General features: G+C 39.0%; 2 protein-coding genes across 4 annotated transcripts; one reads left to right on the forward strand and one right to left on the reverse strand.

Moving 5' to 3' along the window:
* Positions 1 to 2,306: 2,306 nt before the first annotated feature.
* On the reverse strand, positions 2,307 to 14,779 carry LOC135109805 (ras-related protein Rab-35-like). Of its 2 annotated transcripts, none has more exons than XM_064021503.1 (6): positions 14,453 to 14,779; positions 9,783 to 9,957; positions 7,181 to 7,305; positions 6,709 to 6,833; positions 6,413 to 6,555; positions 2,307 to 5,459 (listed from the first exon to the last, which is right to left on the reverse strand). In XM_064021503.1, exons 1-5 carry the CDS (start codon positions 14,502 to 14,504, stop codon positions 6,427 to 6,429), a joined length of 606 nt encoding a protein of 201 aa, XP_063877573.1. In that variant the 5' UTR covers positions 14,505 to 14,779; the 3' UTR covers positions 2,307 to 5,459; positions 6,413 to 6,426. The 2 variants fall into 2 exon arrangements, with proteins under 2 accessions (XP_063877573.1, XP_063877574.1); XM_064021504.1 differs by having other exon boundaries at positions 2,930 to 5,455.
* Positions 14,780 to 18,644: 3,865 nt separating this feature from the next.
* LOC135109806 (uncharacterized) lies at positions 18,645 to 21,460 on the forward strand. Of its 2 annotated transcripts, none has more exons than XM_064021506.1 (5): positions 18,645 to 18,756; positions 19,849 to 19,937; positions 20,262 to 20,420; positions 20,824 to 20,970; positions 21,159 to 21,460. In XM_064021506.1, exons 2-5 carry the CDS (start codon positions 19,874 to 19,876, stop codon positions 21,293 to 21,295), a joined length of 507 nt encoding a protein of 168 aa, XP_063877576.1. In that variant the 5' UTR covers positions 18,645 to 18,756; positions 19,849 to 19,873; the 3' UTR covers positions 21,296 to 21,460. The 2 variants fall into 2 exon arrangements, with proteins under 2 accessions (XP_063877576.1, XP_063877577.1); XM_064021507.1 differs by having other exon boundaries at positions 18,754 to 18,776.
* The last annotated feature ends 2,619 nt before the right edge of the window (positions 21,461 to 24,079 follow it).

Below are 24,079 nucleotides of genomic sequence, written 5' to 3' on the forward strand. Positions count from 1 at the left end.
TGATAACAGTAAACCTTGATGTACTTTCTACAAATTTTGTGCTTATTCACAATGGACAACCTTTACAATTTCTGAATTCTAAAGGGGATCATAATCACTTATTATTATGCTCCTTAAGAAGCTAGCATAAGGGCAGTGTAATGAACCAAAGGAGGAGATAGAAATACAATGACTGGCCTTAAAATCACATAAGCACTTGAGGGTAAGAGAGTCAGCAGAGGTCAAGGTATCAAATGCAAGACAAGATTTCTGGTGCTACTCCGTCCCAGAGACCAAAACAATCATAGCTTGTTCATAGCATATTTATGAGACTGAAATGCATGTGCAAACTGACATAAGTAGTATCAGGCAATAATGAAAATAATAACTTAAGACCTTCATAATGTTGATATAAATGTATTTCATATGTTGGGTTGAGCTGGTCTGTGTCATGGTAGTATAATGCAAGCAAGTCCATGTTCAAGTCGCATAATAACATAGAGTAATATGTACTTTATAAACCAGAGATGAATGGTGTACATACATGCATGAAAATAATAAGCACTACAATTACAAATACACAAAACAGCAATGGAGCTAAAATGGGACAAAAACTGGGTTCTATATGAAGTTATATGGTACAGTGCAGGGAATGACTGTGACTGTAAGGAACAGAATTACAAACCCAGAACAACCTCAAGCAAAAACCATTTGTGCTGGGAACATCAAAATAACAGTAATGGAATAAGAGTTACTAGTGCTATTGTTTCTTTGTTAGGGAACTAATGAATGAGGTGGTGTTGATTTAAAATTATGAGCAAACATTTGTTCTGGATTCAGTTATGCAACAACACTTATGCATCCCTTCAATTCCTACCTAGCCCAAATGTGTACAGATCCTTTTGGCATTCAACTTCAATCATCACTGTGATACTCATTGATGGGTGAGGTGATGAGCTCAGTCTTTTTGACAGAGGATGAGAATACAGTCAAGAAAACTGGATGAAGCAGGATCATGAAGACATGCAAGATGAATGATCTGTAAGTGCAGGAGGACCCAGAAAACTAGCACAAGCCACCATGAAATGCCAAGAAGCAGCTGCTCTCCTTTCAGTATAATGATGATAATTTTCATGAGGTCAGTTAGATGAAAGTCTCCTGCACCCAAGACACACACTCAAAGAGGGGCAACACACTCTCCAAACCGGACGGAGACCATCACACAGTCCTCCATAGAAAACAAAACTGACTTTACTTATAACTTTATATATATGAACAGTGAAAAGTTATCTCTTCCTTTTGCTTCAATATTCCAAGCTGAAGCTAAAGGAATGTAACATGGAGGCAGTTACATATATCTTTTGCCTGTCAGGAAGAGAGTTGAGAAAGTAATTTTTAATGATCCAATCAAACAGAGCTTTGACCCTCCAAGCCTCTAAATTCTGACATTTGGAAGCTGCCATAACCCACAAGCAGGTGTTCTCTACAGTTAAATTTGAGCCCTTGATGACAATTGGCAGTGTATGAGGAACATCTTCAGCAGCACCATGAGACTTCCCAGGTTAAGGCAGAAGTGTTCCAATTAATCATCATTAGCTTTGTCTTTGCATCAAAGGACTCTTGCTAGTGGCAGAAGCACTATAAGAGCTTTAAGGACAAGGAGCCTCTGGCCTTGATTACCATGCCTGTCTGTCAAACACCACACAATTACCATAAATGCCTATTCATCAAGGTCCTTCATTGTACTTCCTATCTGCTATCAACTACAAAAGCCAAGAGAACCCACACAGTCAGTGTTGACAGTCCTATGAAAGATAGAGTACTCTTGCAATCAAGGTTCTTCACCATGTCTATCAGGATCAAAGACTTGTGAGAATAATTTTCAATTTACTTCACATCCTGCAAATTCAACACTCAGTACTCCTGATATGTTGCCAATGAGCGGATTTGAATCATTATGTCTGAAGACCATCAAATATTTTTATTCATGAGTGAAATATGCAAAAAAAAAAAAAAAAAACATACTATGACCATACTGTTGTCATTAAAACACCAAGTGAAACCAAGTTGATAACATAACAGGTGAGTACCTGAAGGAAGTACATAGAGGGAATGTTACATAATGACAGTGATACTTAGGAAGTCAGATTGTCCATGCAGTCTGTTTTGCTATGTATGCTATTTTCCTCTTTACCAGTTATCCCCTCCTCAACACTTCCTATACTTTTTGCTACAGCAAAAGGCATTTTTAATGATGTTGACAAATTTGCCTTTCAGAGTGAAGCTTCAACTTTACTTGAGAGTCTAAAGGTGCCTAAAAAAACTAATTTGAGAAATCATGGTCAGTGATTTTTGTTTGAAGGATAATACATAAAAAAAACATGGACAATCAACAATGAACTTGTCAGACTCTTGACATGCATCCATTCTTCCAGGTCACACAGGTTGGAACATGTTACTACTTGCCTTACCTCTCAAGGCTGGCTATCAATGAGTTTCACATGACACAGGTAATCTTTGTGCTGTAACTTCAATACTTTCATCTTCACAGGACTGGTGCTGACAGTCTCGTGTGTTATTTAACCATGGAATGTCAAAGCCACCAAAAGTTTTGAGTCTAATTATCTGCATAACACATCAATTGGTGGTTGTTTATTATGATATCACTAAGCTCCCTCTATAGCATTTCAACTAGTACTCTTGCTTGAACTTACAGAAGAAAATAATAAAAAATATGGCTGGCTGGTCATTCAGCATTAGGTGCTAACATTTAGTGTACATCTGAATTGAGTATTTGAGCTGACAACTGTGGAGAGGTGATCTGCTCATTACTTTACAACCTCTCTCTCTACCTACCAAACAGACGCAGTAAAACACACACACACACACACACACACACACACACACACACACATTCACGCACACAAAAAATAATAAAGCCGAGATCTAAAACGTCTTTTCTTCTTACATTCAAATACATTAGTGTATCTAAGTATCACGGGATTAATGATGAGAATGACAACTACAACAAGTCAGGTATGTAGTACGATGGGTTGTGTTATAACCAGTTACCAGTTCAGCTAATGACTACCTCTACTGTACGTACAACACCTCCATGTATTGTGTGCAGGGATGATGTGTAACGGACTGACTCTTAAAATGTTCAATGGGGGGATAACATTTTGAAATATGGCTACAGGGATCAACAGTCTGTCAAGATCAACAATACACATGCCAGGATGAGGGGAGGGGTGATGATTCTAAATACAGATGTGTACTATTCATTGTTAAAAGGGGATTCTGAATGTGTATGAAAGAGGTGAGTGAAACTGTGTGTGTATATCATCAAACACAAGTGATGACTGACCTCCCTTCACATATACATTGTAACTACATTCCCATGCTTGCTTATCTTCAGCCTTTCTTGATTTTTCCAGGTTGTGAGTGAGAAGAGGCTTTGTTGGCTGATGCACATAAAGTATGGAGTACTGCAAAAGCAGCTGGAAAATGGAAAATATATGTATTCTTCCTAAAGATAAGGTGAGGAAATACTAAAAAGGCTCCAAGTCCTCTCTAACATTGACAACCTTTCCTCTAATAAATTTGTAGGGCAAATGGTAATAGAGAGAACTTACTGAATATACTTGATATGTTTCTATGGAAGGTGAGGTGCACAGACCAATGGGGAATGTGTCTGTATGGGGGCAAGATGTAGGAATGACTAAATGTCATTTCTTGTTGCATGGAACAATACATTTATAGTTTGATATCAAAACAAATAATGTATGTAAAGAAGACTGAGTAAGTTCAACATGACAGATCAACAGGATAGAGAAATTATTGTGTTGATGAGGATGACAAGCCAAGACAGAGGCAACAGAACACAAACATACACAGCCTCTGACAACATACACTCCACTCGGAACCTAGACAAATTCAATCTCCACAAACATGAGCTGAAATTACTACTGATGGCAAAGCAACAAAGACATGATTGGCCAAGAACTTGAAGCACAAACCTAGTTGTTCCCAAGACGTTTCTGAACTACAACAGGCAATAAAAATGGTCCCATTGGGGGTCCTTCATGCTACACCAGAAAAGACTTGCACATGAGTGCCATTTACCAACTTATGAAATGCCTGCATGAGAACCTGTCTAATTAAAGCACAGAGTTTGTTGCAGGTGCTTATATGAAATGTGAGGGTGATGGAAGCCTCAACCCAGATATTGATCCACCTGTCTATTATTTTGCTTGGCTAATAAGGCAGCATACGGAAGTCTTCTGATGTACGTATACACAACACCCAGTCAAGAGTTTAAGGGAAAAGTCCAGCTGAATGATTTCTTAGGTAAACACAACTATCATTTTGTGCAATATAGAAATAAAGCAATAAGAGAAATAGTAAAATAACAGTTTAAGATTATCTATCCCTGGCAAACACACTGATTGCTGTTAGCTTGCTGCCTTCCACTATCTCTCTCTCTCTCTCTCTCTCTCTCTCTAGCAAAATAGGGCATCTTATGGTCTCTGGTGCAGCCAACACATTATCAACTCCTTATGTATGATACAACCTATTTCCTTACACATACACTACGAAAATAGCTTATCCCAATTGTAGATCAGTATGTGATTCACACATCTTTCCCTTCAGTTTTCTGAAAATGTGGCAGCCATGTGTTTCCCTCCTGTGACAAGCAAGGACCAGTGAGGAAAGCAGGATTATGCTCCCATCTCCCCTGACAGACCAACATGCACAGAAATTTGGGAAAGCATGGAGTTTGTACAGCATCAATATATCATCAGTTATGGTATAGAATCAAGGCAGGAATGGAGATACATTTGAGATGCTGAATACTTCAGTCCAGCATGTTATTCTGAATTTATGTGCTTCTCTCTCTCCCTTTTACTCTTTCTCTTCCTCTCTCTTTCAAACAAAATAAATCATAACACCATAAATACTAATTATTCTGTATGTCAATGACAAATAATGCAATCTCTATGACAGCTCCATTCTAGACAGACCAATGAATGCAGCACAATATAAATCAACTCCACAAACCCAATACTGCTGAAGCCCAATGAAATGCTTATAGATTTTGGGGAAGTAGCAAAGTCCCACTACAGGACCACCACAGACACCTTTTTTTTTTTTACTTGATTCAAGAAAGACGCAAATTTTGAAATGGGCCATCGATATAAAAAGCTGAACCTTAACTTACATAATCACATGCATTCTGACATGCTCGCACGGACTCACACGGGCAGGCGGGTGCCTCCATTAACGCGAAACTCTTATAAGACTAAATTGAAAGTCTGTCTTCTTATATGCATTCGGATCCTTCGGCAAATGACAGGTGCTCATGCCACTGGGGCTCATGGGTGGGTGGGTGACCAATTCCTCCCGCTGGCATAGGTGGTGTGTGCTGTGCTGTACTGTGCCTCATGCAACACCGCTTGGTTCTCTCAGCAACTCTCTACCTGCAGGAAAAGTGTGACTCAGTTTTCTTCAAATGAGTGACCTCAGAGGACTTGTATATATAGGTTACATGCAGTCATTTTAAAAAGGTATCACATGGTATGGGTTGGAGAGAGAGAGAGAGAGAGAGAGAGAGAGAGAGAGAGAGAGAGAGAGAGAGAGAGAGAGAGAGAGAGAGAGAGAGAGAGAGAGAGAGAGAGAGAGAGAGAGAGAGAGAGAGAGAGAGAGAGAGAGAGAGAGAGAGAGAGAGAGAGAGAGAGAGAGAGGGTTATCATAAAAGCAAGCACTGGGATTGAAAAATGAGCCACACTTGAACCATCTCCACACTTCCACCAATACAAACTATCTACTACAGTGTGAATTATATTGATTAGTGAAGTAACAACATACCTACCTTTCTATCTGCCCTTTCTTCCTACCACTAAGGGTGCATAGATACCCCCATGAACTCTACAGTGCCAACTACAAGTACAACCTGTGTTAATGCTTTAAGTCCCATAATTCAGTTGAGAGATGGATGTAATACATATGTTATTGGTTTTAAGGTAACAAGAAAGTGCATTTATAGTACAAAAATATATCTACAAATTCACCAGGCCCTAGTGTAAACAACCAGCTGTACATTTCTTTCATGACATGTTGCTATGATACATGCTGTGAATGTGTCTACAGAAATTTAAATAGATCATAAAGTCTAAAGTCCTGCTAAAAGTATATGCTTTGGTGGTATTTCTTCAGTGATGTGATGTATTTTATGATTTAGTAGTCAATAAATTCCAACTATCTATCTTTCTATTAAAAAATATAGGAAGAAAATATATATATATCTAGAAGTGCTGCACATAAGTAAAATCTTCCTCTACCTTAACATGGAATCAAGAAGTGTACTCTCAAATTCTGCCAGAAGTTAGGAGGGACCAGCAACACCTGGACTCCCACCACTTAAAGGTCTCACCTGGTGTGTGTTTGCTAGCAGCATTTTGGTTTTCTTTTGTGTGTTTTATTGTTATGTAGGCGAAGTGGGTCGTTTGTTTCCATCTGGCGGTCCTTCTGCTCCTTCTTTGTTTGGAGAACCATCTTGGTCATCACTGTGAACATCTGCCAAGGTCACAGGAGTAAGATGAGTCATGTTACTGATAGACATAGGATGTAACACCCATGCAGATGGCTGAACAGATAAAACTGAACAGATAAAACATGCAAGGTGATGGAGATGACAGGACAGGATGAGAACCACCTTTTGGCACATACCTCCTCTACATTAATATTGTCTTTTGCACTGGTTTCAAAGAGGCTGATGGTCATCTGGTCTGCAAAGCGTTTGGCGTCTTCATACAGAACAACTTTGCGGTCTGGACAGTCATTCTTGTTTCCCACTGAAAGTACAGTAATAATGGTTACCCTCAACTCTCAATCACATCTAAAAGGCTCACACTAATGCTGCTTGTAAATTTATATCATATTGCAATTAGTTAGACAATAAATCAACACTGGCTACTATTTGTAACTCTTCCCATCAATAAAACTACCCTGTGGCCTTTTTTCAATGATCTAAGAGTCTAGTGATGCTTTAACAAGAAATCTGCACTATCAAAGGGGAAAACAACCATGAGAGCCAAAATAACTAACTCTGTGGCATTTTAAAACAGTCCTTATGAGAGCATGAAGTACCTAAGAATATCTAAATAAAACACTCCAAGCCAACAGAGAGAGAGTAACCCACCAAGTATCCTGTTGACAACTTCACAGTTTTGCTCGATCTCATGCAGCCAGCGCTTGACATTGGCAAAACTCTCTCCATTGGTGACATCGTACACCACAATCACCCCATGTGTGCCTCGGTAGTATCTGTAATAAAGGAAAGCTTAGTTCAACACTCAATACTTGGCTATATGAAGTGGAGGCTGCTGAAGAATACATGGGAGTAGAAATACATGGAAGAATGACTGAAATGTAAAGCAAGATGGGCAGGAGAAGGGATAGGCAAGGTATTTAGCGATGTGGGGGTGACAGAAACACAAATATATAAGAACAATATATGATATACATATTTCCATTTATACTTTGAAGTGAGACTATTATAAAAAGTGATACCATAAGGAAAGAGTTACTGGTCCCTTCCTGTGAGAGGAGAAAGGGAAGGAAATGAACAGGGGCACATGATTAAATAAGTGTTATGGTTAATACTCTAAACAGGACTTCCTATTTCCTCTCACCCATATCTGTGCCTCTTGCTACACTTTGCCTTTGTCTCCCTTTCCTTCCTGACCTGAATTTTTTTAGTGGAAGTATCAAAACACCTTTGGAACTAAACTGGCTTTCTCTTGAGCACAACAATTCCTCCTTTTGTGGAAATGACTACCAAGTGTACCTTTACAATATTTTTTTCCCTCTGGTCTCCTTCACATATAACAATACAATATACCAGGTGATTCATAGAAGATGAGGCAATGGTGAGTGGAGAAAAACATAAGGAGGATAAGCAACAGATGACTTCAGAAAGTGGGAGACTCATGAACTCTAACAACATAAGGGAAAATAAAGACATACTACAAAATTATGATAATGATGATAATGAAAATGATAAAGTGATTCACATCTGCCAAAAGAAACATCTTCAGTTTAAAGAAAGGAGTCTTGAAATCTGTCACTGAAAAGTGATAAGGACATGTAAAGGATGTGTAGAAATACGCTGACAGTTTGAACCTGAAGTGAGTCATGCATGAAGGGTAGAGTTCTCAATTGTGAGGATATTCAGCGGTGCAGCCTTTGTGAGCATGTTTGGTTATGCTATTTAAAAGAGATGATGATTATAACAAAACATAATTTACGTGGAAAGCAGCATGACTACAAAGGGAACCGGATGAGGAGATAAGAACAGCAAAAATATGTGCAAGTGTGTGTGTGTGTGTGTGTGTGTGTGTGTGTGTGTGTGTGTGTGTGTGTGTGTGTGTGTGTGTGTGTGTGCATACGCGCATGCGTATGCATGTGTGATAAGGATACGTAGCAAGACACAAGATAGGAACATGTAATGTGGGAAGACCAGGAGATAAGTCTGGGGAAACAAGAGATCATCAAAGAGAGAGAGAGAAAGAAAAAAAAAAAAGATAAACAAACAAAAGGGATAACTACTGTGTGTCTGTGAAAAGGGTCAATGGTTGAGACCCTTCCCTGCTTGCCATCTTGCAGGATTTCACAAGGATTACAAGTCACCACCACAAAATAAAGTGTACAGAAAGAAAAAAAAAATGATACAACAGGAGAGGCAGGTAACATGTAAGAGATTCAGAGCATGATAACAAAGACCATTCATCTCGGTAGCTTGAAAATGAGTGACGTTGAAGGGTAAGTGACGCACTGGAGACAAAGTGTTGAGGGAGAGGATATGAGTAAAGATATTGCATCACCATTCCCATCTCTGCCCTCCTTCCTCTGCTTCCTGAGGTTGCCATTGATAGCATTTCACAGCTTTTATGGCGCATTTATGACAGCGATAGGGATGGCAAACTTTGAGACATTGTGTTGGTGACCATTTGTTTAACATTATGGTAGTTGTAGATATAAAGAAAATGGGAAACTGTAAAATTCAACACATCAATGGAGAAGAGAGAGAGAGAGAGAGAGAGAGAGAGAGAGAGAGAGAGAGAGAGAGAGAGAGAGAGAGAGAGAGAGAGAGAGAGAGAGAGAGAGAGAGAGAGAGAGAGAGAGAGAGAGAGAGAGAGAGAGTGTGGAAGATGACGTAACAGTAGCAAGGGTTTGTCCAAAGATAACGCGGGAAGGATGGAAAACTTGCAACACTTATGACTTACTTGAGAAAGCAAAGGTGAAATGCTGAAGGATAAGTGGATAAACAGCAAGACAAGGAGGAACTATTAGATGCCATTTGGAGGGAAAATGAGAGATAAACAACATGAAACAATAGGCATCAAGGGGAAGGCAGTATGAAAGCACAAAAATGAAAAGGAAACACAAACAACACATACAACACATCCTAAGGAAAGTAAATACACAACATGGATAAACAGCGAGACAGAAGGAAAGTATTAAATGATAAAGAGGGAGAATGAGGGAGGTAAACATGAAATAAGTGATAACAAGGGGAGGGCAGTATGGGAATATTAGAATGGAAGGGAACATACAAAATACATGCTATGAAAAATGGATAAATAGGATGGATAAACAAGAAGAAACTACTAGAAGACATCTGAAGGAAGATAAACAACATCAAGGAGAGGGAAGTATGAAAGTATAAGAATGGAGAGGTAGCACAAACAATACAAGCTATGGAAAGCGGAGGAGGTGGAAGAGGTAGAGGAGGAACGCACGTAGATGTGATGGTTCGGAAGCGCTCCTGGCCGGCTGTGTCCCAAATCTGTAGCTTGACGCGCTCTCCATCCACCTCTAACGTCCGGATCTTGAAGTCGACGCCGATGGTGGTGATGTAGTTCCCTGTGAAGGTGTTGTCTGCAAATCTCAGCAGGAGAGAGCTTTTTCCCACACCTGTTTGGGGAGACGAGTGAATGAGGCATAAGGTGTGAATGCAAGATGAGAGAATGGACAAAGGGAATGAAGAAAGATAGATGGACATAAACTAGTACTATACAGTGTCAAGTTTTTTAATGCCTATCTCTTCCTATTAAGTTCTTGAAGGGTTAGGCATGATAGGGTTCTTAGGGCAGCAGCTGAACACCTCACAAAAGGACAGCACGGAAATGTACTGGGAAGACTGTGACCACAGTAAGCCCAGATAACAAGTATTTATGTCTTGATTACATTAGCAATAATAAGAACTGCAAGGCTGGTCTAGAAATGGTCCTTTATCACAGGCACAGAACATTCCCTCTCATTTTGATGACAGCATGAAGAAGCAAATCACAAGCTATAATTTGTGTGTGTATATATATATATATATATATATAATCAAATCAATGAGATGGGAAAGTAAGACATGAGAGGTCAGACAGCACTAAATTAATAGGTTGTGCTCTATTATCTCTACAGTCACTGCTAATAAAAAGTCATGTAGGTTACACACCACGGAATCTCGACAGCACAATAAATATTAGGTAATCATCAATAAAACATTAGTGTGATAAGAAAAATGAACTCTATTGTTACCATTTCCCTCTCTGATAGCTGGTGATAGGACTTCTAAAACAGAGAAGTTCACACTGATAAAACTTTGCACTTTACATTTACCTACAATGCAATCCTGCTCAGCTGAATGTACAAAAGAGAAGTATTTGGAGAATTCTAGGATCTGAATGACTGGGATTTACTAATAAGTTATCCATACATATCCTGGTAGTTGAATAATTGGTCTGATTTTGTTCTGTGCCTCTCTCCAGTGAAGGGCAGTTAAATGATAATGCCACAAGAAGTACAGTGTGTGTGTGTGTGTGTGTGTGTGTGTGTGTGTGTGTGTGTGTGTGTGTGTGTGTGTGTGTGTGTGTGTTGTGTGTGTGTGTGTGTGTGTGTGTGTGTGTGTGTGAGAGAGAGAGAGAGAGAGAGAGAGAGAGAGAGAGAGAGAGAGAGAGAGAGAGAGAGAGAGAGAGAGAGAGAGAGAGAGAGAGAGAGAGAGAGAGAGAGGAGAGAGAGAGAGAGAGAGTGAGAGAGAGAGAGAGAGAGAGAGAGAGAGAGAGAGAGAGAGAGAGAGAGAGAGAGAGAGAGAGAGAGAGAGAGAGAAATGCTATATCTTAGTGGTTTAGTATATGTCTTAACAAACTACCCTGGCATTTGTTTTGTCTATTACAAATATAAGAGATGTCTATATATAAAGTCATCTGATTACAAAAGGGAAAATGAGGATATAAAAAATAATGATGCTATTTTTGAGGGTGACAAAATCCTAACTGGTGGAGTCTTGCAGTACACTCAATGACTAATGATGACAGGCCTGTGTCTAATCATGGAGAAAATACTATTGGATCCTATTAGCAGCTGAAAGAAGAATTAATGATAAGAAGTCCTGCATCCCCACCAGTTCCTTCATTACTTCCCCCCTGTTAACTCAGCTCACACAACAAGCATCCCTTATATAACCCATTTCAGAGCCTCAGATCCTTGACATTTGATTCTGATCCTGCATCTGTGTCTCACTTGCACAGCATAAGCATGTCTGTGTTGGTGTTATTATGTCATCACTGTGCATTCTTCTGTGCCATGTTTACTGTTGCTGTGCTTCGTATCTTCTAAGTTTGCATGTCTTCCTCTTTGTCTGTCCATTCATTCTCTTCTTACTTTCTTGTATCTTTCTTTTTATTGTACTTTTATTATAACTGTGGATTCTTTATGTAATGCTTTGCCTAATTTCAGTTTATTTTCATGATTTCTTATGTAACTTCTCATGAAACTCCCTTTTATGTAGTTTCTTCAAGATTTCAATGTAATTCTTAGTTCAACTCCCCTTTCTTAATTTCCTATGTAATTCTTAATCTAACTTCCTTTTCACCCTGTGTCATTCAATTCACCCTCCTGCCATATACCACATTCCTCAACTCATTACTTTACCATTCATCTCATTCTAATGCTTGCCACTAATTTCTCCCAGTATTGTGACAGTTCTGTTTGTATCATATTAGTCCTCAGAAACAGACAGTATCTCTTAGGTAAATGTAATCCAGTAGCTATCATGAGCTCCCATAATCAGGTCTGATAAGCCACACACTCCCTGATCCCCCTCCATGCAACTCACTAAAAACATGAAACAAACATAACCTTGAGAGCCACTGATGAACAAGAGAACATATGGTAATTCAGTTCTTAATCACGTGTAAGATTTTTGTTTGATCATTTATGCTTAACTGAATCTTTCACAAACCATTATTTCATTCATCCTACTTTTCCCATATAGGAGAAGAAAGATAAATAAAGAAGCATCAATATCAATTCCACAAAATTTCTTAGAGTGACTAAAAACTCTTCACAACATAAGTCAATATGGAGAGAGAAACACAGACATAACAATCCAAACTCTAAATAACTGGAACCCAGGTTTTGATACTCTGGTGCCTGGAATTCCTCCTCTTCATACAGTGATACAGAAACCTGGAAACACCACCAAGCATTACCAGCACGATGACTCACTCCCCTTGACATGCATTACGCTTCACTGCTCTTTGCTTTGTCACAAGTGTACACACCTTGGGACATTTTGTGGAGGCATTCTAACCCTCCTTGTATATATCATAGGCTGTGTTTGATATTTATATTAATTTTCTTAAGCATCTTGGTATCCTGTCTTGACTGACTTAATTCTAGTGGAGGTTATTTGGGTTTCTAAGGGCATTTCTGTGATTCTACTGCTAGTTTGATAAGGATTATGTACTGTGAGTAGAGAATGCATCTATGGGAATATAAAATGTCAGTTTCATAGCCCTTGATAAATTGTCCTTATCAACAACCAAGAGATATGAGAACACTGGCCTTAGACTCACTGGACTTGATGAAGTTAAAGTTTTTCCCATAATTACCAAAATGTGTGGCACTTATTTTTCTACTATAAGCCTAAAAAGCCAAAATAACCATAATATATTCTCTCTCTATGCTCATTATGGAAGCAAATTTTTAGTGCTCTGAGTATTAAAAGAGGATCATTGATTAAAAAAAAAAAAATAATAATAATAAATAAATAAGTAACAAAAAAATAAATAATAATAATGCTAGAGCCTCACCATCACCATTAGCTTGTGCAAGTCTACAGTAAGATAAAATGTCCTCCACTCATCCCTGCTTAACTAAAACCTCACCATCACTCTATGCCTAGTATTCTTAAACAGTTCAGGTTTACATTATGACTACTCTCAAAGGCCATAAAGATAATTCCTTGATTTCCAATACATGTTCCACACAAACCTCCACTCACCCCTGCTCAACAAGACATTACTGTGCTAACTTGCTTCAATCAGACCCTTGCCATCATTACACTACGACTAATATTCTTAAATAATTCAAATTTGCATTACAACTATCTTCAGACGCCATAAAGATGATTATTTGCATTTTCAAGGAAGTTTTCCACACACACACACACACACACACACATGCTTAATATGTCTCATTGTATGGTAGTTGGTAGTGGAAGCATCAACGAGGGAGCAGCTGATCTGTCATCTACCTGTCACTTCCCACATAGCCAAATTGCTAGAAAATTCTCAATCAGCTTAAAGACCTTTAGTTAACTACTTTGGGCTAAATGATCACTTAATTAAGATCCTGTAGGAGATACGAAGAGCTGATAGGATCTCAAAACAAGGCATGTGGAGATCCTATCAAATATTCTATCTTATTAACACTCCCCCATTCTGTTATATTCACTGCGACATGAAAGAATTAACGGCACCAGAAGTAACGAATGAAACCTTTATGAGCATCTACAAGAAAGAATCAGATTAAAAGAATAGATTTTGCAATACCTACCCAGTTTAAAGATTGAAGGTGGGTGAAGAACAAGTGAAGATGTGTCAGCGTGATTAGTAAATAAGGAAAGGTGTACCTGTAGCAGTGAAAGGGTTAAATTTAATCTTACTTGACTATTAATGAAGGAGTTAGGAAAGGTGGAAAAGGATAATGAAACCAAGAATACAAGGGTGCACTGTGACATGTACTAACACCTCCCTCACCCTAACACTCTTACCTTGTTCTCTCTCCCTCTCTCCTCCCCTCAGCCCTAATCAAGGAGAAACATAAGGTGGGGAAAGCTAAATTATGAGTAGGCAGGAAAGGGTGAAGTGTCTCTGATAACTTCCCTGTGTCACCCTAACATCTCCCTCACCCTGAGCTGAACTCTCCCTCCCTCCCTCCCCTCTCCCTACCCTCACCTACGCCCTAATTAAGGTGATATGGAAGGTGGAAAAGGGTAATTGGACCTGAAATATGAGTACAAATAAAGGTAAGATGTGCTCCTCATAGTTCCCTTTCCACCCTAATGCTTCCCTCACCCTGACACTCACTCTCACCCTCACATCTCCCTCACTCCGCCTGTCCCGTGGCTTACCCGAGTCCCCTATGATGAGCAACTTGAACAGGTGGTCGTACTCTCTCGACATGATGGAAAAAGACACATAAACGCCTCCGAGATGGGAATAGTTTTTCTTTCTCTCACTCGGTGAATCACAAAACTCAAAAGTGCTGGACACTGCTCTCCTTTTGGTATTATTGAGGGTTTCCGCGTCAGTTTGAGGGGCTCAGGGCACTCCAGGGATATTCAGGAGTATGTGGGAGTAATTCAGGGGTGAGCACCGCCCTCCCGGGGCAGCTGCTTTAATAAATGACGGAAATTTTGAGCAATTCCTCCCTTCACCCTGGCAACTTGGCTGTCCCTGAGTCTGCATCCCTCTGCCGCCTGCGACTTCGGCTTCATTCTTATATAAAACACGGTGCTTTTTACTATGTCTGATTATAAAGTTATACCTTTACATAAAAATGATTGCTAAAATTTTACTCATCACTTCTGTATTATGATTAGTGAAATTTGATAATATTATAAGTGAAATATAGACTAGGCTTGAGGTCGAGCGTCCGAACGCCGTTCCAATGATAAGCGATGGAAATATTTCAGATTGTTGTATTTATGAATATGAGGGACATAAATATAATTTCCACAATTGAAAAATATTTACTAATAGACTCAAGGTGTAGGAAATGCTTATTTGTTGAGTTATTCGAGCCAATTATCGTGCCAACTACCCGCCCTAATTATGTCATTAAGGGGTGAGGGCACGGAGGAGGGCGCCTGATTTAACTGGCACACTCAGCTAGTTGGGATGGAGAGGCTCAGAGGGAATATAGTGGGCTTAGCTACTGCAGGCATGAATGTGACATGTTGGTGATGTGGTATTCATCAATGTATTCATTTCTCTAATACGATGCATCCTGCCGGCACCTCTCTCTCTCTCTCTCTCTCTCTCTGTTTGTGTGTGTGTGTGTGTGTGTGTGTGTTAATAAATATACTGACAGGCAGACGAGACAGATAAAATTGACATAAATATATCTACAAATAACAAATACAGTAATTTTTCTTTCTTTCTTTTACTGATCTCATTTGATATTCATTATTTATATTTATCTACTTATCTACGTAACATTACTGGTCCGGTGCCCATTCACTACAATACTTACGTGATTATACTGATGCATTACGCAATCATGCTCTGAAAGGGGAGACTGTAGTAAAACTGTCCCTCGACTAAGTGGACAGAATGTGGAATGTTTAAGAGATATATGTGAACGTTAATGATACATTAATGGATTGGTTGCTTGCATTCATTGTCATTTTCTATCAAACTAACTAATCCACTAAATTTCTATCTATTTATATATCTATCTATGTGAAGTGCAAATGCATACATTACGACACACACACACACACACACACACACACACACACACACACACACAGGTGCAACAGTAACAGGTCTGGCTAACACCTTTCTCGTGTTCCCTCGTAATCTTAATGCATTGTAAAGCGAACTAAGCTGTACCTTAACTGTATACACGTGACCCACAGAAGAGGTGAACTGGTTTTCCATCAATCCATCACCCTTACTGAATGACTAGAATGGGTTTTTGCGTTTGTCTCATTATTAAAAGCTGTCAGAAGTTTTCTTTAGTTCATTATGTGTCAGTCTTAAGATATAACGAATAATTTTAATGTTGTGGAAGTGCCAGTTAGATTGAATTAAGTTCGGTTGTGCTTTATGATTCTCCTGTGAGGTATAATTTGGCTCTGTATCAACTTTACTTATTAGGAAAGCCAAGAAAGAAAGAAAAAAAATAAATAAATGGGTAGAACATGAGTCAATACTGTCACAACGGTTCTCATTTTTTCTTCTTCGTCAGTCACTTTTCCACTTTCTTTTGTGGCATATCCCATAATCTACTGGTGACCCTCACGTTTTCTTCCTGCACCGCCTATTGCTGCTACCCAGATGGCGGGATGGACGCCGGTATACAAATGTACAAGTCTTACCTTAACTCCTTCGGAAGTTTCAAAGAAAACGCGCGTTCAGGGAACAGTCACCGCTTTATCATCTCAAGGCTAATTTCTGAAACACTCTCTGCGCTGCACCTCCACTACATTCATAACGTTTTGCTTGAATCTACACTAGTTTTTTAAGGGTGTTTTTTATGGTTTTAGTGACGTATTAAAAGAATTTCTGCATTACTAGCAGGAGAAACACTCTTGAGAACCCCGCTGTTCATCTCTGTGGCCTTTAAAAATGGTCGCGGTGAGAGAGAGGAAAGCGATTCAGAATGCGGGCCTAGGAGAGAAAATCGCCTGCATTTATATTTAGTAGCATTTTTACACGCACGTACTGAGTTTAGGGCACCACATGTACTTCACGGGAAAGTTAAATTATTGTATCACTTCTCTGAGGCGTCTTTATTCGTATATTCAGTTCATTTAGTGTAGGGGCAGACAAGATAAGATTAGGTTTGTAAGATTAATGTCAGTCAAGAGGAAGGACTACTGCTTGAGAGAGAGAGAGAGAGAGAGAGAGAGAGAGAGAGAGAGAGAGAGAGAGAGAGAGAGAGAGAGAGAGAGAGAGAGGTGACGGTGCAGTTAATGTTTAGATTGTCACGACCAACTGTCACGCAACACATACTCCCCCCTCTTTTTTTTTCTCTCTCTCTGTACATGAAGACAGAATATTTCCAGCTCTCATAGCATTGAACTTTAAAGATTCTTACACTAGATACTCGTTCTTGAGATCATTTGAATATTCACTTTTCATAACAGTATTTTTTTTGGCCAGATTACTACACTTCCCCTCCTTCCCCTCCCTCCTTCAGTATTCTTCTCACGTTCCCCCTAGGAGAGAGAGACCCCCCCCATCCCAGTTTAAGAACCACATATCTAGATGAATGTATAATGTGGTTGTAATGTCTGTAATCAAAATCATAAATATTAGATAGATCTGAGAGGAGGTTGGATAAATTCATGAAGGAGGATAGCAGACTGTAAATTTTAAGGTTTCAGGAGTTGCCTTTGTGTAGGTTAGGTGGGTCTTTTTTGCAGTCTTTTTAATTTCCTGATGTTTTTTTTGTGTTATTTGTTATTATTAAGTCACTAGGGAGGGAGTTGTTAGTATTTCTGATGAGCCGTCTGTTCCACCTCGGCTCACTCATCACCATGTCGTGTTTTATCTACTAACAAACACTGTGCAAAGATAGTGTTTTTTTTTTTTTTGTCATGTTGCGTTATCCTAATTTTACTGTCTCCTTTATTATTATTACTATTATTATTATTATTATTATTATTATTATTATTATTATTATTATTATTATTACTATTATCATTTCTTCTTTGTTGTTATTGTTGTTGTTGGTGTTAGTGCTGCTGTTACTACTACTACTACTACTACTACTACTACTACTACTACTACTACTAAACAATTCTCAGACAGATAACAATGGTAACACCCGGTAATTAGTGTCAGTATCCTTCATACTTGCTACTACGAAATGATAGATAATAAACTCCAACCTTATCTATGCTTTACGTCATTGGAGATAAAAAAAAAAACAGTTAATGAGCAAATCAATAAATAGAGCTTTGGAATAATAGTAATAACAACAATGATAACAACAACAACAACAACAACAACAACAACAACAACAACAACAACAATAATAATAATAATAACAATAATAACAATAATAATGATAATAATGATAATAATAATAATAATAATAATAATAATAATAATAATAATAATAATAATAATAATAATAATAATAATAATAACAAAACAAAACGAGGGAAGCTGCGCAAAGCCATCAGGCCTACACATATATGAAACATTTCTACTTATTTCAACGTGTCATCCTTATCCATAAATTTGTCTAATATTCTTTAAAAAACTCCCTAATGACTCAACATTAACAACCTGAGTTTTTTTTCCATTCATCTACCACTCTACATGAGAACCAATTCCTTCATATATCTTTTTTAAATCTAAATTTTCCAAGCATGAACACATTATAACCCAATATATAATAAAAGGAAAAGAAAAAAAAAGTCACCCCTAATTTTCTTGATACGAGTACAAACACACATAACACCTAATGCATCACAACCCGGAGATAAGACAGGGCAACATGGCAATAATTGAGGTTACGTTCATTTCTGGTATTCAAATATTGGGACACAACGCTGGCTGCGATAAAAGCGATACCTTATCAATTCTCTATCACTGTGGGATAAAGGGTTTTACTTGCGCCAGTTGAGCGTCAGCTGGTGAGGCGAAGGAACACGAGGCGGGTCAGAAAGTGTGAGAAAGGAATTGCTTTGGAACGGTACGATAATTGTGTATGATGTATGTTTATGTATGTATTTTTGAAGCTGTGTGTGATGAAGGGGGGTAATTGTGGAGAGGAACTAAGAAAAAAGGAAAAGATAGAGAAGGGAAGTGTGGAAAGACAAGACAAAAAGGAGGGAAGTGTGGGAAAAAAAAGATGAAGGAAGTTCGTGAAAGGCGAGATAAAGAGGAAGAAAGCATAAATAAGTAAAAGAAGAAGGGAGTGTAAGGGAGATAAAGAGGAGGGAAGTGTGAGGAAGAGTTAGAGGAAGTGCGAAAGAAAAGGGGAAAATTATGGAAAAAGCAAGAAAAAGAGGAACTATGAAAAAGACACGATCATTTGAGGACCTGGAAATAAACTGCAAAGGTGTACTAACTAAATTAGAATATCGGAAATTCATATGAAAACGTTAATCTCTGTTCTATTACGACTCAACAAATAACGTTTCAAAGTCTTTCGTTATAATATTCATCTATACCTGTCTTAATTTACATTTCATTTCCCTTTTCTTCTTTTACCTTTACTACAAATTTATCCTCTAAGTTTGATTTTCCATTTCCTTCGTAATTCTGTTTAAGTCGATGTTCATCTGTTTTGTAATCAAGGAAGTGACAGTCTTATCAAGAGACTGTCAATGTTTATCTTACTAATTCTACTTCATTACCTTTTTCCTTTTTTTTATTTCTCATTCATAATCGTTAGCTTATCTCTGAATTTCGTTAATCGGCACCCTATTACTTCATACGGTTCAATTTTTCTTACTATAGATTTGTGTTGATTTTGTTTTACTTTTCAAATGTATTACGAAAAACTACTATTTCTACTACTACTACTACTACTACTACTACAACTACTACTACTGCTGCCATTATTGCTATTCTGACTATTATTATCATCATTATCATCACCATCATCATTATCAGTTTCTTTGTTCTCGTTCTCGTTCTCATTCTTTTTCTTCTTCTTCTTCTTCACTGACACTCAACTATCGCTCTTCCCTACAGTTAATATACTTGGGTTTACATGTATCTATCCATAAATCCTTCCCTGAGCTTCTTTTTCTTCTAATCTCTCCCTTACTTCTTCCAGGTGAGGCGCCCTTGACCGCGGCAGCATGAGGACCTTACTTCCCTGGGTGGCGGTGGTGTTGCTCTGGGGAGGGCTTCCATCAGCCGCTGGTCAGCATTATGTGTTATTATTATCACTATCTGTGTCATCACCATCAACATTGTCATTTCTATTGTGCTTGTTCTACTTATTCTTTGTCGTTTTCTGTTTTCTTTTGTTCTTTATTCTTTTTCTTTTTTCCTTCTTTATATTCTATTTAGTAAGCTTTTCTTTTGCTTTCTTGCTCATCTTCATGTCCTTAGCTAGATACATTCACATTTAAAAGAAGTTATAACGAAGGTAATACCACCACCACCACCACCACCACCACCACCACCAACAACAACAACAACAACAATCAGCAACTAACTATATACCTTCTGTGTCACCTTCAGGAAACTCCCTCAGCTGTTATACCTGCGTCTCCATGCCTAACGACCTGACCTGCTTGAATGACCCCGAAAGCGTGACCAGCAGCGTGCCAATCACCGACTGCGACATGGAGGGCGAAGTGTGCTGTACTATCACTCGCATCAACTTTCTCGAGGATGAAAGTAAGTGACTGATGTTCTTTGTTTACTTTGTTTTGTGGTGATTTTAAATTTCAAGGTGCGTCACTAAAGTTGGGTATATTTTGACTAGTTGAAGTTAAACAAGAGAAAGGTGGATATTGGTAGCATGTGTTGTGTATATGAAGAAAATGGAGTGGTAATGAAAAAAAAATGATGATAATAATAATAAGATCGATCAATCAATCAACCAATCAAACAATAAAATTGAATAGATAAAACAAAAACATATAAGAAAAAAATATATCAACTTCTTTTCCTTCTATTTTCTTTTTCTTTTTTTCCTTTTCTCCTTCCTCTAATCCCATCTCCCTCCAGTTCCTTCCCCCTATTACGGCTGGTGGGGCGCTGTAACATAATCAATCAACACTATTCCCTTCCACCCCAGCCAAGCTTCAGTCCTTCTCCCGCGGGTGTACTGACAAGTGTCCCAAGAAAAGTTTCGAGGAGGTGAAGGACGCTACCTACGTCACCTACAGCACTGTCTGCAAAACTCCGAAGTGTAACGTGGGGCCAGGAGACAAGCCGCTGACTGGTAGGTACTTGTTTTACTCTCTTGTTACCTTATAGTTGAGAAGGGACCGCCGTGGTATAGTGGGGCCGAGGGCGCTTTGGGAATTCAGGGGTCCTCATGAGCACAGGTTCGAATCCTGGCCATCGAGGGTAGGAAGGGCATCCACTCTGAGTCACGGTTCTTAATCTCTGTGTCTTGGGTCATTGCAGGCAAAGGAGGATCACAGGATGCTAAGTCTAATGAAATATGGGGCATCCAAGGTTTACCAAGCAGTGCCGACGCCCTCAGTGCCTCCCTCCTCCTCCTCTTACCTGCCCTCACTCTCCTCCTGCTGCAACAGAAATAAAGGGACCTCCGCGGAATTCCTCTACCACCGAATCTTCCACTGCTCTTACATATTCAATAGGGAGTTTTTAAAGATCAGGCATATTTATATATCGCGATGATAGACTGATGGACTAAATGAACCTCCACGAAATTCCTCCACCACTGACACGTCTTTCACTGTATCCACACATTCAATATGGAGTTTTTAAAGACACATTTTTAGATGGGGATGATGCATGGATGTGGATTTGTGTTTATACAAGGGCTGCCGCATGGAGGTCTGCTGGCATCTTGCAGTTTCCCTTACGTTCTTGTGTTCTAAATTTTGAAGATAAACTAAGAATTCCTGAGATTCCATGGAAAAAAATATATACATACATACATATATATATATATATATATATATATATATATATATATATATATATATATATATATATATATATATATATATATATATATATATATATATATATATATATATATATATATATATATATATATATATATATATATATATATACGCTCATACTGTTATCTTGCCATTGTAATCTTTGAAACCCTATCATATATGTTCATATTATATTTTATAATATAAATTTGGTTTATGATACCTGAGCAATATATTCAATAAATTCCTCAGAATATTCCTTATATTTTTCCCTTAAAAAATAACTCTATATTTTGCTCTTGTATTATTGTAGCTGAGTTAGCTGTGCACCAGTTAGCTACAAACCAACTAGTTATGGCCTAGTCATCTGTAGGCCGGCTGTCTTATCTTTCCCTCAATAGAAGTGTGAGTAATGGTGAGATTTGCCAGACACCAATCATTGCTGTATTTCAAGATTTATTTCCAAACATTCATAAAACATTCAGGAGACCACGATCGGTACAAACTTGTCTTGCACAGAGTCAATCTCACCAACACTGTCATGATTACTGTGCTCACTGACTCACCCCAGCAAAGCACACTGGGGACGTTCACAGCTTTCAAGGTAGACAGAGTAGAGATGACTCGTATCCCAGTTAGTCATCATCTAGCTGTCTTGCCTTCTAGCTGACTGTTGCTTAATTGTCCTGTCACTTAAATCAGCTTATTATCAAGTCGCCACTTAACTGGAGTCACTTTACCAGCATTAGCACTTAAGTTCCTTCTGTTAGCACGTCCTATATCTCTTAGGCACCTGGTGCGTATCTCCATATACCTCCGGAAGGCTCGCCATAAGAAACAGCACATCAGATGTACAGCGAAGGGACACGTACTTTTTTCCAGTGCGCATCTGTCATTGTTTACGTCTCCTTAGCAGAAGGCACGTTTTCTATGGAACCAAGCGGGGATCCAACTGTACAAGAACTCACTCGCTCTCTCACTTGCAAACACTTTTTTTTTTACAGCGCGCAACTTCTATTTTTATTTACGTTCCCTAAGCAAAGGCCACGTTTTCTATGGAACCAAGTGGGGATCCAACTGTACAAGAACTCACTCAGTCACTAGCTCAGTCACTGTCCAAGAGAAGTAGATTCTTAGAGCGGCCGTAGTCATCCTTCTTTCCATTGCATATCCAACTCAAGAAACTCTGGAACTGGTCGCCCCCTCCTATATCCTCGTTTCCCTCAGCTAGCCTCCTGCCGCCCCTGTAGATCTTGTCCCCAACGCTCTGGCTTCGTTTCAAAGGTCTGCTGGTACTGATCGTTTCGTTTCGTCGCGCTGTCTTCCTGCCTCGTGTGTGTTGTTGCTTGAGTCTCTCCTCAATTCCGTCATTCTCCCCTTCTCTTCGTGTTCCTCCTTCGTTTTCCCCTTCTCGTGCTGCTCCTTCGTCCTCCCTTTCTCTGAGTCTTTCTTCTTCTTCTTCTCTTTCCCTGCGTCTTCTCTCTTCTTCCTCCCTCTCTCTACGTCTTCTTTCTTCTTCCTCCCTCTCTCTACGTCTTCTTTCTTCTTCCTCCCTTTCTCTACGCCTTCTCTCTTCTTCCTCCCTTTCTCTACGTCTTCTCTCTTCTTCCTCCCTTTCTCTACGTCTTCTCTCTTCTTCCTCCCTTTCTCTACGTCTTCTCTCTTCCTCCTCCTCTTGTCTACGTCTCTCCTCTTCTCTTCGGCGTCTCTCGTCCTCTTCCTCTTCTTGTCTTTTTCTCCTCCTTTCTTCCTCTTCTCTAATTCGTCTTTCCTCTTCTTCCCTCTCAGCCTGTTCTCTCCTTCTCCTTTCCTGCTCTTCTTTTTCTTCCTGTTCTCTTCTTCTTCTTTCCTCCTCTTCTCTCCTGGCTGCTTCCTCCCTTCTCCTCCTCTCCTCACTATCATCATTAAGGTTTTTATCACCGTCATTTTGGCTTGCAGGGGCCTTCGTCAGGTTTCGTTTTCTCCTTTGTTCTCTTATATAATCTGCCAGAAAGTATTGCTTGTCCTGTTCTGTTCTGGAAAGACGAGGGGGGGGGGGGGAGTTATTGTCTAAGAGGGAAAAAGGAGGAAATTATAATACGAGAATGATTTGAGTGATATTAACGGTGCCTGTCATTGCTTTCTTAAGTTAAATACTGTTACTAAGACTGATGCTAAGACTTGTACGGAATAAGGCGTGTTATAATTGCTACGACGGTGTGATTACTTTTTTTTTCCCTTTTTTTCCTTTTCGAATTGAGATTTCATGTTTAGTAAGGCTTTCTTCTCTTCCTTCCTAATTTTATCAATTCTTTCTTGTCCCTCTCTCTCTCTCTCTCTCTCTCTCTCTCTCTCTCTCTCTCTCTCTCTCTCTCTCTCTCTCTCTCTCTCTCTCCTTTGCGTGGCTCACGATATACTTATAAATTAAATATT

The sequence above is a fragment of the Scylla paramamosain genome, chromosome 19 (genome assembly GCF_035594125.1).
Source record: "Scylla paramamosain isolate STU-SP2022 chromosome 19, ASM3559412v1, whole genome shotgun sequence".
Classification (NCBI taxonomy): Eukaryota; Metazoa; Arthropoda; class Malacostraca; order Decapoda; family Portunidae; genus Scylla; species Scylla paramamosain.

What these genes read in the sequence shown, in the direction of transcription:
- LOC135109805 (XM_064021503.1), bottom strand. Translation starts at nt 14,504, where the DNA reads ATGTCGAGAGAGTACGACCACCTGTTCAAGTTGCTCATCATAGGGGAC. An exon ending in GCTCATCATAGGGGACTCGG is followed by an intron (nt 9,958 to 14,452) that starts GTAAGCCACGGG and finishes CTCCCCAAACAG; the next exon opens with GTGTGGGAAAAAGCTCTCTC. An exon ending in TTCCGAACCATCACATCTAC is followed by an intron (nt 7,306 to 9,782) that starts GTGCGTTCCTCC and finishes CCTTTATTACAG; the next exon opens with ATACTACCGAGGCACACATG.
- LOC135109806 (XM_064021506.1), top strand. Translation starts at nt 19,874, where the DNA reads ATGAGGACCTTACTTCCCTGGGTGGCGGTGGTGTTGCTCTGGGGAGGG. An exon ending in AGGGCTTCCATCAGCCGCTG is followed by an intron (nt 19,938 to 20,261) that starts GTCAGCATTATG and finishes TGTCACCTTCAG; the next exon opens with GAAACTCCCTCAGCTGTTAT. An exon ending in CAACTTTCTCGAGGATGAAA is followed by an intron (nt 20,421 to 20,823) that starts GTAAGTGACTGA and finishes CTTCCACCCCAG; the next exon opens with CCAAGCTTCAGTCCTTCTCC.